Here is a 17,969-nt window from a genome sequence, read left to right on the forward strand (position 1 = left end):
ATTCTAATCGGGTATGTCCTTTAGAAAAATCTTGAACCACACACATTTTAGCAAATAAAACGACAATTGTTTCATTTTTTATGGGGAGGGAGGTGGTGCCGGTAAAGGACATGTATTGCTTGTGGCAGTTGTGCTACACTCTCATTTGTTATAATAGGTAATACTACATATTGATATAAAATGAAAGTTTCCAATTACACTGTACATAGCTTCTATCACGCATTTTGACCCGTGCGATAGTTTAAAACAATTTTCAAAGCATTTAATGTAATTCAACCGATCATTTTTGAAATTTAATTTTCTGGATCCCCGCCTGATACGTCCGCCTTCTTGTATATTAGAATTACATGTACGTTGACCATATGTACACATTAACTTAATCGGCTATGTTATGGGACGATAACATTTTTTATCAATGTTTTTGCAGGATATGTAACAAATAACAGCCTATTTGTGGGTTTTTGCACTGATTATTTGAGATAATTTGCCGCCATCTTTTATGCATTTCACACACCCCTCACAGTTTCTTTATTTGGTGTTCTGTATGTATGGCGACAAATTGGTAAATTTGCACCACTCACCCCTTGTAGCTTCATCCTGATTACATTTTATCTGGCTAAGTGTAATGTAGTAGTATATTAAATACACACATCTTTGTTTGCAGTGCTTATTTACATCTTTAGAGATTTACTTACAAAAAAGTAAACATTTGTATGACTTATATGTAATTATTGTCAATTTTGGTGCGGGGGGGGGGGGGGGGGTAGGAAACTACAGAGAAACTTAACTTGGCTGTGAAACATATGCTTTTATTCTTTCTTGTTGATATATCAATGAATGAATTATAACAAAATACATGTACAACAATTAATTTTGAAATATTCATGCACAATCAAATAAAGGGTTTTACTGTTCTCTGCACAAGAAATCGGCAATGTGAACAAATTGGCACCCTATCATCCCTACCTTTAATTGTAGAGAGTAGGTATCCTTCTATATTGAAAACAATTCCAAAAGTAAGACTCATAATAAGTTGTTTACTGAGGAAAAGGAAAAAAAATTGTATTTATTAATAATTCCGTATGATGTGATAATATCTCAATGATTTGTTTATAATCATAGTACTAGTGTATCACTGTATGCATACATAAAAACGATAAGTAATGCTTATATTTATTAGTGAAACAGGACAGATTATTTATATTTAGATTATTTAGATACATGTAATAATCTTCATGCGGGGATCTAGAAAGGAGGGGGTCAGGGGATCTGGACCCCCTCCTCGGGAAAATTGGAGCTTATTAAATTTACATAGTAAATTTTTTTAAAATTGGCCTAGGACCCCCTACAGAAAAAATTAGCTACGCTTGTGAAGTTTTCTACCATAACAACATTTTTACACAAAAGGGGTGAATAAACCCGGGTTTTAAACTATTACTGGTGGTGAAATACCTTAGGGTTTAAACGCATCAGGTGGAAATGCACCAGGGCAAACAAAATCACTTAGATCCGCGAAGCACACTGCATTATTACTAGTCTACTTAGATATTCTGTGTAACAGTAAATACAAATAATTATTTAGTTAGGTAGGGAGAAGTGAACATAGCATTTATTTGTATATAAGAGCATGTACGTATGATTTTTATTTAGAACAGTTTGATGTCGCTAGGATACATATTTTCAGATCCTTGATTTGATTGGTTAATTTAGATATTGAATCTCGAATTTCGAATCTCGAATCTCGTATTTCGAATCTCGTATTTCGAATCTCGAATCTCGAATGATCCTTCTCGGCTTTCGTAGTAAAGGGCATAACTCGCCCACAATCGCCACACCAACACTCAAGTAAATTATTAAAATAATAGACTATCAGTGGCGTAGCGCCCTTTACGCAAAAACGCAAATGAATACACAAAATTTTGCAAAGCATAGGTCTTATGATTTGAGTTTCCTATTGTTTGCACGTAAACAAATCGTATTGAGACTCCACTGAATTATAATCTGCATATATAGTATTCAGTTCTCATCGTAAACCACGCAATTACTACGATTCCGGAAAATACCGTCATTCCATACTTTACATTAATTCATACTTTTTATGCATCCAGTTTTGAGTTTACTACGTAAGAAATCTAAATATAAAAACTAAAAAGTATGTCAGTACAAAGCAATTTAAAATCGTATTTAAAAGCACAACAGTTAAAAATGAAGGCAAAGACGATCACGACACGGTCACCACAAAAGAAAGTGACATCAGTCCTTCATGCTGCACTAAGGATTAATACCTACAGGTAATTTAAAGTCGGCGGTCGGGTGATTAAAATTTTGACAAAGTCACAATACATTGTGATAAACCTGATCAAAAATTTGTCATTTAATTAGGTAAGTATGTTACGGTTTGAATAATAGACCTGTTTCAAAACGCCTATTATCTTTAGTCATATGCAGTTGGTTTCCGCTGGGGTATCAGTGTTTCATATATAATTACACATTCTTTTAAAATTCAACATTTCCCTTACATATACAGTATGTAAAATTGTAACATTTTGAGACAATATCTCATCATCAAAAGCCTGTAAATCTAAAAGCTAAAACCTAAAATCCAAGAGCATCGGGGGTCTTGAAATTTTAAAGAAAATATTCGAATAGTGCCAGGTAAATAATGTTTGTCTCGGAATTCAGCAACTTTTGTTCATATTTATTGGAATCATAATACTTAAAAAATGTAATAACTTTAAGGCTGTTTTGTCATTCAAATAACAATATTTACATTCTACTGTGTTTTTCCATTAAATTCCGTAATGTTTAAATGCCTCTAAATGCAACACCTATTCACTGCGTATGAATTTACGAGTAATTTACATAAGTAGTTCTCAAACAGTGATTCCTATGTTATCTGTTAAAAATGCATTGCATGAATTTTGTCAAAACACCATGTTTTATAATTATTCAACAAAAAAGTTGACTTTATTGTTAAAAACAACATTTCAAGAGTTATTTATCATGGATTATATTTTCATGCTCGTCGATCACATCTCAACAGTCTATGTGAAAACCAGTTTGAACCGGTTTTGCAAAACAGCTGTTCTTGCTGTTACTTACTCACTCCCTCCGTGATCTGCACTTTATATCAATTTATTTAAGTAAACAATTGATTTCTTCAGTAAGGGAATGTAAATATAAGCATTAAATGATTTATTTTTGACGTCGTCGTGTCAATAACTGCCGTCAGGTGAGCAAACAAATTATCATAACGCGCTAACGCGCGTTATTCAATTTGTCTGCTCACCTGACAGCAGTTATTGACACAACGACATCAAAAATAAATCATTCAATGCTATATAAAATCCAGGAGCTTCCGGGGGCTTCGCCCCCCGGGCCCCCACCAGGGACCCACACCCCTGGACCCTGGCCCTGGACCCACACCCCCTACCTTTTTTTGAATACAGTAAATTAAAAGGTAGCTACGCCACTGACTATATAATTTTTGGGCTTTAATACCGAGAAATTGGAAGAGTACTGTCTTTTGTTTATATATTTTAAATATCATTGGCACTTGAAGATTACCAATTTGTTTTTATTTTTTTCCAATCAAGCTTCACTAATTGATAATCAATGAAAATTCCTTTAAAAAATCCGGAAATCATCATTACATTCACACAAAATCACAGGGGGCTCTTTAGTATATATGTTTCCACAATTTCACATTTTCATCGATAAACTCAGAAACGATAATACAAAATATGTGTACATTTTCATTAAATGTGTAAATTTGAAGCGAGTAAAAACGTTCGTGAAAAGTGTTGAATTCTTTATAAATATGAATTAAATTTTTAGATGAAAGGTATTTACAGCCTCAAAATGGTTTGTTATGAATAATTTGACTGTTATTTTCAATGCAGCTTGATTAATGTCGGAGCGATTCTGCAGTTTTTTGCTACATTACGGGAAAACGGGAGGCATTTTAACTGTAGTGAAGACCTGTCCCAAGACACAGTTAGATTATTCTAACTAAGGCCTATAAAAAAAGTTGTGTATTTAGGGTAACACTGATGAAAAAATTAGGTTAGGTAGGTAGGGATTTTTTTTAATTTTATCATATTTTTTTCTGCATAAATCCTAAGAATGTTTGTTTGTGTCATATTTAAAAACAGATTTTTTAATAGAAATAATATAAAATTCACAATCGGATAAAAACAGACATCTAAAAATGGTAGGATCGAAGCATTTTTCTAGGTTAGGTCGGGTTACCCTAAACAAACAACTTTTTTTTAGGCCTAAGCAGTGTGTAGTGAATTGAAGCTTTAAAGCCTGGTTATGTAAATGTCAACAATACGGTGAGTCGATGTACATGTATCTATTTGGTAAATGTTCAATATCAAAAACATGCAATGCAGAGGCGGATCCAGCAGTTTGGAAAAGGGGGGGGGGGGGGGTTGGTTCCATTCGATGATAATCAATATGTGCAAAATTCATCATTTGTCAATAAACAACGTTTTCCGTGCGTATACAACTGTATTTAATAAACATTTATCTCATTATTATCTATTTCACATCTATTTCAAAATCAGAGTGCACTCCATTATTGAGCGTTTTGCCGTTTTGGTTAAGGTCAGGAAGATTTGCATGATATCTAGCTTAAGAAAGAAAGAAGTTTCCAGCAATGAGAAAGTGTGTCAATGCTCGATAGAAAAGAAACACTAAGAAACAAAAAACAACTCAGACTTGTTACGACAAACCATTAAAAAAAGGATATTTTATAAAAAAAAAATTATGTCTTTGATGTTTTTAAATTCTGAACTATTTATCGATTTTGATTTTCATGTTTTTTTCTTTGTATTTTTCGTATGAAACGATGTAAAACTCATCTGTTATAATTTAAGTTAATTAACTACATAATACATTTGAAAGCGGCTTTTTAAAGTAAAACGAATGCGTGCACTCGAACTTGAACTTCGTTTTACTCGATGGCTTGTCAGTTCAAAACTGTATGAACTATGATCGATTTTTTTAAAGAAATAGAGTAGAAAATACTTTGTAGATGTATTATAAATCTGTGATACTGCTTAATTTTATGTATTTTTTCATTTATTTTCCACATGTTTACTCAGTGTAGGAAACACCGGATGCTGAAGGGGAGTACAATGTACTTTATTTCGATAAAATTCGACAGGGTTTTTTCATATAAGAACAAAATTATTGGACGCAGTACGAAATTCTTTAAATAAGCAATTTAAAAGCATTTGTTTGAGACAATTACAGTATTTCTATCATAAATGGGGAAAAATTTAAATACGCATTAACGTTTTCAAAAAAAATTGTATGATATGTCCCAGAGAAAAGGGGGGGGGTCCGACCCCCGGACCCCCCCCCCCCCCCCCCTCTGGATCCGCCAATGCAATGTCAACCCGTGTTCTAGACTTGTCTTAAACAACAACAATGTCTAAGTTTACAAGGGCCAAAATTACATGAAAAAATCGTAAATTTGTGGTTATATACACGTCTGCACGTTTTTTTTTAAAGAATACATGTATCTACAGAGTGCTATGAAATTCCGTGCAGCGTGTAAAAAGAACTGTGCTGCACACTTATGCAAACTAATGCAATAAATGGACTTTTTTCATGCTAGTACATTGTAGTTTTGACATAAATGTTTCAATGAAAAAATTATCCAACTGTAATGATAATTACAATGATAAAGCTTCACATGATTTTGTATATATTTTTAACATATTTACATAGTGATTACATGTACATTTTGTAGACATTTAAATTATCAATGACGTTTGTTTACATGCATGTAGTATTGAATTTTCTTCTCTTTGCCAGGAGGTCACCAGAGGAGGTACTACAGACATACCAAGGTCTCCAACCCCGTAGACTGATCACTGTCTGTATCTGTGTATTCTTCACTATGTGCACAGTTCTATCAGTGTAATCAGTATAAACTAGTTCACCACTCTGTGTCACTGCTATGTCCCGTGGCCTGTTCCCTGACTTGGTTTGGATTGACGTCACTAGTTTACCGTGTAGGTTGTAGAGTCTCATCATGTTGTCCAGACCACGCGTCCACACCTCATCATCACTCAGACAGGACACACACCATAATTCATTAGGTTCTCCATACTCTGTGTTTATATCTGTGATGATCCGTGGTACATCAATGAGTGGTTTGTCCGGAGGAGAGGACTCTGCACGTGGAGAATCCACTGTGTAGCCATTTTCTTCTGTTTTAATAGATAAAGCTGACAATGAACCAATCTGCTGATAAATCTGGTCTCTGTTAATTTTCTGAGGAGTGAATATTGGTAAGGAAACTGTGGGTTTAGGTGGCAATCTTCTGAATTCAGCATTTCTGGATTGGTAAGTAGAGACAAAGCTGACATCATTGGAGTTCAGTAATTTATTCAGATCAGCAATACTCTGAGTGATTTCAGTAAAAATGCGTTTGAATTCATTTTCCTGTTTATTTAGGGCAACCTGGTGTTTGGATTCCGTTTCATCCACGTCAGATTTCAGTTTATTGATAGCAGTGTCTATTTCTCTGTGCAAAATGTCTCGATGTTTGTCAATAGCTGATGTCAATTTCTTTGAGTTTTCCTTTATATCAGCTTTTAGAACTGGGAAATTAGATTCAATTTCTTGGTATTTAGGATATATTAATTTCTCTAATTCTTGTAAATCTTTCTGTAATACTTCTTTCTTTGCTTCCAGACCTTTCAAGAGTTCAACTTGTTTGTGTCCTAAATGTTCACCGGTAGTAACAGACTCTAAACAGGTTGAAATGTTACAATGTTCACAATAAAGTTCACATAATTTTTTGGAATGTTTTAAACATTCAGGAGCAAATCCCCGCTTTTTAAAGGGCACTACTCTGTGGTCTTTGGATTCATCAGTGAGATGTTCCCCCACACAAGCTTTACACATAAATATAAATGACAAATGTCACAGTACATAGGGGGCCCGTGGTCTCACAGAGATGACATCGTAACACATCCTGGGCCCAAGTACGGGGGTACATGGTCACACACCTTGATAGATTTGTTCAGAGAATGCTGAAAAACATCTTACAAATCTAATCAGTTAATAATTATCTACATTGTTATTAGATGTTCATTTTGTTGACACGTAACATCATGATCACAGTTTGTTTACAAGTAATATTGGATTTTCTTCACTTTACCAGTTTTATATTCAGCCACAAGGAGGTTGTCTTTGGTGTGCACACATAAACCACTGGGACTCTGTAAATAACAGTTGTCAATGTAGCGGAGGAAATGTCCGTCCTGATCCAGGATGTGGATACAGTGGTTTTTGCAGTCTGCTATCAGGATCCGACTCTGGCTGTCTGTAGTGATGCCGATTGGAATAAATGGTCCCTTGGTAGTAGAGGGAAGACCAGTGTATGTAAACCGGAGTTTCCCGGCTTGATTGACCACCACTACTGCACTAGCTATATAGTCAGCTACACATATATCTAAATTCTTGTTCTGACTGATGTATTTAGGGTAAACAGTCTCAGATGAATAGAGAGGCTGTCCTTTGTCATTGTATTGAATTGTTTGTTTCTTTGTGGAGCCAAAGTAGCGCACAACTTTTGCTTGTTTCTTATTTTCACTGACCATGACAACCAGGAGGTCACCAGAGGAGGTACTACAGACATGGAGAGGATACCACCCCCTTAGCCTGATCACTGTCTGTATCTGTGTATTCTTCACTATGTTAACAGTTCTATCATTGGGATCAGTATAAACTAGTTCACCACTCTGTGTCACTGCTAAGTCCTCTGGTATGTTCCCCGACTTGGTTTGGATTGACTTCACTAGTTTACTGTGGAGGTTGTAGAGTCTCATCATGTTGTCCTGACCACACGTCCACACTTCATCATCGCTCAGACAAGACAAATTGCATAATCTATTAGAGTCTCCATACTCTGTGTTTATATCTGTGATGATCTGTGGGACAACAATGCCCATGGGAGAGGACTCAGCACCAGGAGAATCCATTGTGTAGCCATGTTTTCCTGTTTTAAAAGATAACGCTGACAAAGAACCAATCTGCTGATAAATTTGCTCTTTGTTAATCTTCTGAGGGGTGAATCTTGGTAAGGAAACTGTGAGTTTAGGAGGCAATCTTCTGAATTCAACATTCCTGGAGTTGTAGGCAGAGACAAGGTTGACATCATTGGAGTTCAGTAATTTCTTCAGATCAGCAATGCACTTTGTGATTTCAGAAATGGTGTGTTCGATTTCATTTTCCTGCTTATCAAGGACAACCAGGTGTTTGGATTCCATTTCAGCCACGTCAGATTTCAGTTTATTGATAGCAGTGTCTATTTCTCTGTGCAAGTCTTCTCCATGCTTAACAAGAGCTGTTGTTAATTTCTTGGAGTTTTGATGCAGATCAGCTTTTTGAACTGGGATATTAGATACAATTTCTTGGTATTTAGGATAAACCATTGTCTCTAATTCTTGTAAATCTCTCTGTAATTCTTCTTTCTTGGTTTCAAGACTTTTTAAAATTTCAACTGCTTTGTGTCCTTGATGTTCACCAGAGGAGATACACTGTAAACAAATAGGAGTGTCACATTGTTCACAATAAAGTTCACACAATTTTTTGAAATGTTTTGGACATTCTGGTGCAAATCCCCGTTTTGTGAATGTTACCACTTTGTGATCTTTGGATTCATCAGAGAGATGTTCCCCCACACAGGCTTTACATAGATGTATGTGACAAATGTCACAGTACATAGGGGGGCCCGGGGTCTCACAGAGATGACACCGTAACACATCCTGGGCCCAAGTACGGGGGTACATGGTCAGACACCTTGATGGGTGATTAATGGAAATCTGGAAATAAAATTTACCGATTATTCATTTTGTCAAAAATGTACCCATTTTTAACAGACGTACATGAACAGCGATCCAGTTCTTGAACTCGTCAGTCGTAGAAGAAAAACCCTGGTGAACTTGTTCAAGTACAGTCCTAAACCAGTTCAATGAGCATGTCCAATTAAAAAATACAGTTTCTCTTATAGAATTTAGACATATTTGTTTACATAATTAAGATTAATCATAAGTTTCTGATTCGTAAACAAACTACACACCTTTACAAATTAACATGGCGATTCATGTATTTTTACTTCCTGGTCTGGTCTGTATGGCAGTGTGACGCGGTCGCCAGCTTATGAGTATCACGTGATAAAAATGCAGTGGTGGATATTGGTAGGAGCACCCCCTCCCCTTGGGTGAAAATTCAATTACGACGACTGTTTGTCTGATATAACAATAAACGATTTATCAATCTTATAGTTATTTCATGCTCAGATCTTGATACCCCCTCCTTCGGGCAAACTCAAATAACCGTCGTACAACTCCCAACCCCTCAACCCCCCACACCCTTGGAAAAATTGTCTGGATCCGCGCATGTATTTTTTTTCCTATATTTTGAAACATATCTTACTAGTGTCTACGCGTTGTAGTTCAGTCCTTTTAAACATTTGTGTCCTTACAAAACAAAACAAAGAAATACGGATGATTATCTACAGAACAAAATTGTTTTGTTCATGCGTTGTTTACAGTATCTCCAACAAAACATTTAATTTCCGTTGACATTCAAACAACACTTTCTTTTTTTCAACTGGCATCTGTAAAATGAAGCATTTAATTGATAATAACTTCTTCACTATCCTAAATATTTAATAAACAAGTTACATATGTAGCATAGACTAATGTATGATTCCACAATTATAATCTACTAATACATGTTATCACGAACGATAACGAAAGAGTACATCTCTAAAGTAAAAGTGTAGTTTACTGACTACATAATACAGTTTTAACTATGTACTTAAACCATGCAGAAATGACATACATGTATTAGATATCCTCTCGTGATATGGACACAAGTCTGGGTTTAAAGGAACCTGATGTTTATCTATTGTACAATTGCCTAATATGTTAATACATCATATTCATTTATACTTATTTAGGCATTCATAAGAACTTTTCGTATTGTCAGGTAAACACATTGATTTATTTTGCATTGCTGATGTCTTTAATGATTAGCAGATTTTGCTACATTGTTGATTTGCAAAAAAAAAAAATCCAATGGCATCAGGGACGTATATACTAACTTCACCCCACTAAAGTATTGGATACATGTACCCATAGACTAATAATAACTTACATATGTAGAAATGTGCATGCTTTAAACCAAAATTTCATTCAACTCATAATCCATCATGAAACAGTTGTCATTCCTTGGCATCACTAACAAAAGTATCAACAACATGTTCAAAAACCACTTTTATTTACCAACAATAACTCAATAAATAGCCATAGTTAAACAAAGAGTTTTGTCTGTACATTTCTTGTCAATTCTTTTTGAAATGCATTCACAGGATAACATAACATAGACACAAAAATAAAAGACTCAGAGTACATGTACAGCATCAATTCAAATTCAGAGTGTAGAGCACAGGTTATTTGTAAGTAGTTCATATCAAGCACAATAGCAATGAAACAAGATATAGTCATACTAACATTCTTATGATTAACAATATCATGTTACATATCAAAATGTATCATTATAACAATTATGCATCTAACTTTACATCATATTAAACAAAAATAACTGCATTCATTATGATCATTCATAACAAACTCATACTGTCTAATTATTCTTGTTTAAAACATACTATAACAATATTTTCTTCTGGCCACTTCCTTCCAAATATTCTACAGTATATTTTCAATGTGAATAAATCTGTAACATGCATATATATTAAAATGTTGCATATAAATATATTTGTTATAGTGTGAAATTGCAGAAATTAAAATCTTTTTTTAAAAATCTCATTTTATTCTGGTGACAAATAACTGAATAAGCACCCAGAAAAAAATTCAGTTCTTATATAGATGAACACAGACATCTATGTTTGAATTAATTACATGTTTATAAACAATTTTTGATACAGTGACTTCATACATCTATATTACATTTTGCTTATAAGTTTATCTCTCCGAAGTGACTTGCAGTGGTGTTCTCTTAATCTCAAATAATCACTACAGTTTGACCGTTTTTACTTGCCACTGTCAATGAACTCTGCATTGCTTGAAATGGCTTCTCTAATTCTCTCAAAGAATTTTACTTTAGGTCACAAACTTTCTTGACTTCACAAAAAATTCCTCATTGTTTCACTGATTCCAGGGACAATCAACCTTCAGTGACATTTCACATCAAGTTAATTCAGTCCTAGAGTTGGTAGGCTCCTCGAACGCGTTACGTGAGTACGTAATCTGCTGGCTTGCCTGAAACATAATTTAATCTGAAAACTTTTTCTACTGGGCATTATCCAATAATAATACTTTATTATCTTATATTAATACAGTGTCTTTAATATCATACATTAATTTAGACGATTACAGCGAATACGCTTATAACAAGAACACACTCATATGGAACTTTCAAGGCAATTCTTTCCTCCTAATTTTAATATCTGATAAAACAAAGGTACTTTTATAATGAATCAACATAAATTGTCCTAGCACTTCGCTATATATCAATGATCATGATTTCCTGTACTTATTAGTTTAATACAGAATATAGTGATTCTTTAAGTGCTTTAATCTAAACTTGTTTTATTATTCATTACATATCTAAAATATCGGTTCCATGATCAGTACAAACTTTGGACAAGTAAATGGTTGTATAAAGAAGTCTAAGAATCAAGCGTATGAATATCTTTTTAAAAATATGACAGTTTTGCGAAACAATAAATTTGAGATCTTATGAAACATTTTGATCTTGAACCAAAAATGATACCTTGTGAAAAAAAACTCTTCGAATAAATATTACTTATGATGAGTCATTAGAGTTATATCTCTTAGAATACCTAATTTTGTCAGGTTTCTGCATATATATGAAATATGAGTTCATTATTTACATGTTCGGATCCTAAGAGTTGGGCAGACCCTTAATGTTACCATTCAAGGCCCGCCTTTGCTCCAAAAGGGTCCGGCCCGTATTAGAAAAGGTCCGCCTAACATGAAAATTTTGGGATATATATTTCATTTCTATCATTTTAATTTCGAGTACTAGTACATGTAATTTTGTTACAAAATTAGTGATATTTTCTTTTTCGATTAAAGGAGTACTTACCCGAAGTGAGTTCTTAATTATCCGAATAGAATGTACACGAAATACAGTCAGAATATTCATTAACAATTCAATTATAACAATACCTGTTAGCATAATCATTTCTATGTTCAATGGTTCACCTTAAGGCACATGTGTAAGTCAGTTAGATCATTTTGATAAAGTTGTAATGTCAGTATTATTATATGGATGTGAAGAATGGAGTTGTGGGAATGTAGACATTGCAGAAGTTTTAATTTGAAATTTTAAAAACAAATAATTATTCTTCAAGAACAATTAAATAGATTATTGTAATAACGTTATAGGTGGAGAAATCTTCAACAAATATCTGAAGTAATAAAGAAAAAAAGTAACTGAAGGAAGGTCACACACCCTGCGTTCCCACATGACTTGATATTGTTATGTACCCATAATAAATGGCAGAGTACGCACCAAATACATGAAGTAGTTGAATAAAGGGGCATAACTCACCCACAATCACCACTCAAACACCTCCAGTCAATTCGAGAGTCTACATTTTGTCTTGAACAACAACAATGTCTACGTTCACAAAGGCCAACATTACATGAAACAATTTCGGAATCGTAAATTCGTGGTTTTATACACGTCTACACGTTTTCCCGAGGTATACATGTATCTACAGAGTGCTATGAAATTCTGTGCAGCTTGTAAGAAAAGTTGTGCTGCGAACTAATTCAGACCAATGCGACAAAAGGACTTTTTTTCATGCTAGTGAATGAATTTACATTGTAGCTTTGACATTTCGATGAATGCTTTATCCTATCTTAATGATAATTACGATGATAAAGCTTCACAGCATTTCAATGTTTTAGGTTTTTTTCTCGGTTGTGATACTACTGGCTTACTTCCTCTTAAGCAGTAATTATTTTTTTCATTTATAATAAGCATAAGCTAGCTTATCGATAATTAATAACTATTGATCTACGTTTTAAATCAATCAAATAAATAGTGCCTCGTAATAGTATAGACAATAGCACTGACAGTATTGTCCTTTTTAACATCTATAATTTTTTCAAATATTATCTGCAATGCAGATATTATTTGAAAGTATACAGCACTTTATGTCTGTATTCTCCATTTTGTTTAGACTTCAAAACCATAGATTCTTTATGAATCAGTTGCAAGTTTAATATACATAATATACATGTATCATACTGATATCCTGTTAACTAGCTGCCTCCATGGTCAGTACAGACTTTGGCCAATTAATTAAATACTAGTAACTCGTTGTATAAAAAAGTCTAACAATCGTAAGAATATCTTTTTTAAAAATTTGACAGTTTTGTAACACAACTACATGTACTAGTAATTTGACATCTCATGAAACATTTTGGTTTTATAAACATATTAAATGTCACGTGAAATCCTTGTGGAAAAAACCGCATAAACATGTCATGCGATGTTGAAGAATCTTACTTTAGTAAAGAACGTATTATTAAGGATGTAACAATATAAGTCTTGACTTTGTAAATAAATTTACTTAGGTTTATAACAGTGAAGTTTAATAATTGATAATACAGAAAAGAAATACTAGGAAAACTGCAATCTTTTCTGGCTGATTTGTAAAATAATCTGCAAATATCCCATTTAAAAATGCAAGATAAGCGGATATATTTAGGTATCTACATAATTATAGAGTAGTGAGGTCTCTCTCTCTTTCTCTCTTTCTCTCTCTCTCCTCTCTCTCTCTCACTCTCTCTCTTACTCTCTCTCTCTCTCTCTCTCTCTGTAATTTAATTCCATGTACTAGAATTAAAGCACTCAAAGCAAACACAGTTTATAGAAAATTTAAGATTTTAACGATTTATACTTACCTTTGCTTTCATGCCTCGTGTTCCTGTGTAAACAAATACATATACATGTACATATAGCTGATATCGAATGAGCACTCTTGTCAAAAGCGATCTAATTTATATTTAATTTATACTTAAAAATAAAGTTTTAAAATCTGCTAAATTTTAAATCAAGGTATAATGGAAAAACAACAGAATGCATCTAATAAGTATTTTCTCATCTTTTTCTCATACCAATTTGATTCATGCGCGAATCTAGACATTTTTACCGGGGGCGGGGCGGAGGGGGGTAGTTCCGAGGGATATCTAACTTTTCCGAAGGGGGACCCCAAAACCTATTTTTGATAACTTTAATATGCATATTTAGATTCAGTTCTACCTAACTTACTGATTGGTCGAAAACTTGAGCAACCAAAAAACACAAAAAATCACAGATTGTACGGAAAATCATGTTAACGTCAAACTCAATCTCTAAAATATTATAAGTTTAATTTTTTTTCCAACTTTTGAGAGTTAATATACACGTATATGTTATATTTTCTGCAATGTTAAACTCGCATAAACCCCCCACCCAAATGATATTTTATTGTTAAAATACCATAGTTGTATCCTTCATTGTGTCAGCTTTACAAAGAAATAAACTTGCATTCTTCAGGACGGGAAAATGTGATTACGCATTACGCATCTCTCTTTCTAAACATGTACTTTTAAAAATAACATTAAAACGTGAAATGCATTTTCATATATATATATATATATATATATATATATATATATATATATATATATATATATATATATATATATATATATATATATATTTGAACGGTAGTCTTTCACACCTGCATCCCAATTTCAAAGCAGAAGTGCAACTTCTTTCTCCTGAGCGTATTTTTCATTTTTGTTCTATTTTCGGGAAGGTATAAGGTGTCTGTGCCCTGTTTTCACCTTTTGGGGTCTGAATCTTTAATGAATTCATATAATTTGGATTCTTTCTTCTCCATTTTTGATTTCTTTGCTAGGAAGACACCAATCTAATTAAAATTAGATCTTTGATCCGCTCATAATAGATCGCTACACAAAACTTTGTGTAGCGATCTATGAGGAGCGGATCAAAGATCTAATTTTTATTAGATTGGTGTCTACCTAACAAAGACATGTGGGTAGACACTTGCGACGTTTCCGTTGAATTTTACTTATGAAGTTAATACAAAATTAACTTCATTGTTAGACTATCTGCATGCATGTTCTAAACCTAGGGAAAAATGACCGTATGTTATACCTAACTCTAGACTAAATATCAAATTGTTATGTGAGTACCCGTACATACATTTTTCATTCCTGGTGAAATAAAGCGTCAGACCTTGGACATATACACAATAATGATGAATATCTAAACATACTGAAATGTTTAACTTTCACAAAAACAGTATGTTGAAATATTCATCATTATTGTGTGAACGATTCTTTAATGCATTTGATTAAAAGATCAATTCTAATTAGATTTAATATAATAAACAAATAAAACGTATTTATATTTATAGACATGTAACGGCCAGTAAAGCTCAATATGATAATTGTTGAAAGATAAAAAAAGATTTTGTATATATTATTGTACATATTTACATAATGATTACATATACATTTTGTAGACATATAAATTAATCATTGTCGTTTGTTTACATGCAATATTGAATTTTCTTTACTTTGCCTGTGATCTTCTCAGGCACAAAGAGGTTGTCTCTGGTGTCCACACATAAACCCCATGGATACTGTAAATGACAGTTGTCAATATAGCGGAGGAACTGTCCGTCCCGATCCAGGATGTGGATACGGTTATTGTTTGATTCTGCTGTCAGGATCCGACCCTGGCTGTCTGTAGTGATGCCGACTGGATGAAATGGTACCTTGGTAGTAGAGGGAGGACCAGTGTATATAAACCGGAGTTTCCCGTACTGATTGACCACAACTACTGCACCGGCTCTAGAGTCAGCTACACAGATATCTAGGTTCTTGTTCTCAGTAATATATGTAGAGTAAGGATCAGATGAATAAAGAGGTTGTCCTTTGTCATTGTATTGAATTGTTTGTTTCTCTGTGAAGCCAGAATAACGTACAACTTTTGTTCGTTTCTTATCATTGATCATGACAACAAGAATGTCCCCAGAGAAAGTTATACACACAAAACCAGGTTTCCACCCCCGTAGTCTGATCACTGTCTGTATCTGTGTATTCTTCACTATGTTCACAGTTCTATCATTGGGATCAGTATAAACTAGTTCACCACTCTGTGTCACTGCCATGTGCCCTGGCTTGTATCGTGACTTGGTTTTGATTGACCTCACTAGTTTACCGTGGATGTTGTAGAGTCGCATCATGTTGTCCTCACCACACGTCCATACCTCATCATCACTCAGACAGGACACACTGCTGAATCTATTAGATTCTCCATACTCAGTGTTTATATCTGTGATGATCTGTGGTACATCAGTGAGTGGTCTGTCCGGGGGAGAGGACTCAGCACCTGGAGAATCCATTGTATACACATGTTCTTCTGTTTTGATGGATAACGCTGACAGAGAACCAATTTGTTGATAAATCTGTTCTTTGTTAATTTTCTGAGGGGTGAATCTTGGTAAGGAAACTGTGAGTTTAGGAGGCAATCTTTTGAATTCAGCATTTCTGGAGTTGTAAGCATAGACAAGGCTGACATCATTGGAGTTCAGTAATTTCTTCACATAAGCAATGATCTGTGTGATTTCAGAAAGACTGTGCTTAATTTCTTTTTCCTGCTTATTTATGGCAACCAGGTGTTTGGATTCCATTTCATCCACGTCGGATTTCAGTTTATTGATAGCAGTGTCTATTTCACGGTGCAAAATGTCTCCATGTTTATCAATAGATGTTCTCAATTTCTTTGAGTTTTCCTTCAAATCAGCTTTTAGAACTGGGAAATTTGATTCAATTTCTTGGTATTTGGGAAAAAATAAATTCTCCAATTCTTGTAAATCATTCTGTAATACTTCTTTCTTTGCCTCAAGACTTTTTAAGAGTTCAACCTGTTTGTGTCCTAGATGTTCACCAGTAGAAACACACTCTAAACAAATAGAGATGTTACAATGCTCACAATAAAGTTCACATATTTTTTTGGAATGTTTTAAACATTCAGGAGCAAATTTCCACTTTTTAAATGACACTACTCTGTGGTCTTTGGATTCATCAGAGAGATGTTCTCCCACACAGGCTTTACACAGATGTATGTGACAAATGTCACAGTACATAGGGGGGCCCGGGGTCTCACAGAGATGACACCGTAAAACATCCTGGGCCCAAGTACGGTCCATGGTCAGACACCTTGATGGGTGATTAATAGAAGTCTGGAAATAAAATTTACCGATTATTCATTTTGTCAATAATTAATCCATTTTTAACAGACGTACATGCACAACGATCTAATCCTTGAACTTGTAGAGAAAAAAAATCTAGTGAAATCGTTCATTGTCAGTAAACCAGTTTTTCTTACAGAATTTACATATTTTTGTTTACATGATTAACATAACTCATAAGTTTCTGATTCGTAAACAAACTACACACCTTTACAAATTAACATGGCGAATCGGGTATTTTCACTTTCTGGTCTGGTCTCTATGGCGGTGTGACGCGGTCTCCAGCTTATGAGTATCACGTGATAAAAATACAGTGGTGGATATTAGTAGGTGTACCCCCCCCCCCTTTCTGTCGGTGAAAATTCAATTTTATGACGACTGATATAACAATAAACGATTAATTAATCTTAGTTATTTCATGCTTGAATCTAGAGGGGGTCAGTACCACCGTGCAAAATTCAAATTTCTCAAAATGTCATTATAAAATCACCAAAAAATATGTCTCTGACCCCCCCCCCCCCCCCGGCCAAACTCTAATGAAACATTGTCTGGGTCTGCGCATGCTTTTTTATGTTTTTGAAACATATTTTACTGGTGTCTACGCTTAGGA

At 34.2% G+C, this 17,969-nt stretch overlaps 3 protein-coding genes across 3 annotated transcripts in view; 1 reads left to right on the forward strand and 2 right to left on the reverse strand.

The window, feature by feature from the left end:
* The window catches only part of LOC105320144 (uncharacterized), a 77,240-nt gene that overhangs the window by 10,992 nt on the left and 48,279 nt on the right, over nucleotides 1–17,969 (forward strand). The gene's annotated exons all lie outside the window — the stretch shown is intronic.
* Nucleotides 5,421–9,197, reverse strand: LOC105339745 (tripartite motif-containing protein 2). Its single transcript, XM_066070709.1, has 2 exons — nucleotides 9,107–9,197; nucleotides 5,421–8,849 (listed from the first exon to the last, which is right to left on the reverse strand). The coding sequence occupies exon 2, from the start codon at nucleotides 8,814–8,816 to the stop codon at nucleotides 7,152–7,154; it is 1,665 nt and encodes a 554-aa protein (XP_065926781.1). The 5' UTR covers nucleotides 8,817–8,849; nucleotides 9,107–9,197; the 3' UTR covers nucleotides 5,421–7,151.
* LOC117685396 (B-box type zinc finger protein ncl-1) lies at nucleotides 15,537–17,729 on the reverse strand. The gene is made up of 2 exons (XM_066072233.1): nucleotides 17,568–17,729; nucleotides 15,537–17,350 (listed from the first exon to the last, which is right to left on the reverse strand). Exon 2 carries the CDS (start codon nucleotides 17,315–17,317, stop codon nucleotides 15,653–15,655), a length of 1,665 nt encoding a protein of 554 aa, XP_065928305.1. The 5' UTR covers nucleotides 17,318–17,350; nucleotides 17,568–17,729; the 3' UTR covers nucleotides 15,537–15,652.

The sequence above is a fragment of the Magallana gigas genome, chromosome 9, assembly GCF_963853765.1.
Source record: "Magallana gigas chromosome 9, xbMagGiga1.1, whole genome shotgun sequence".
Taxonomy (NCBI): Eukaryota; Metazoa; Mollusca; class Bivalvia; order Ostreida; family Ostreidae; genus Magallana; species Magallana gigas.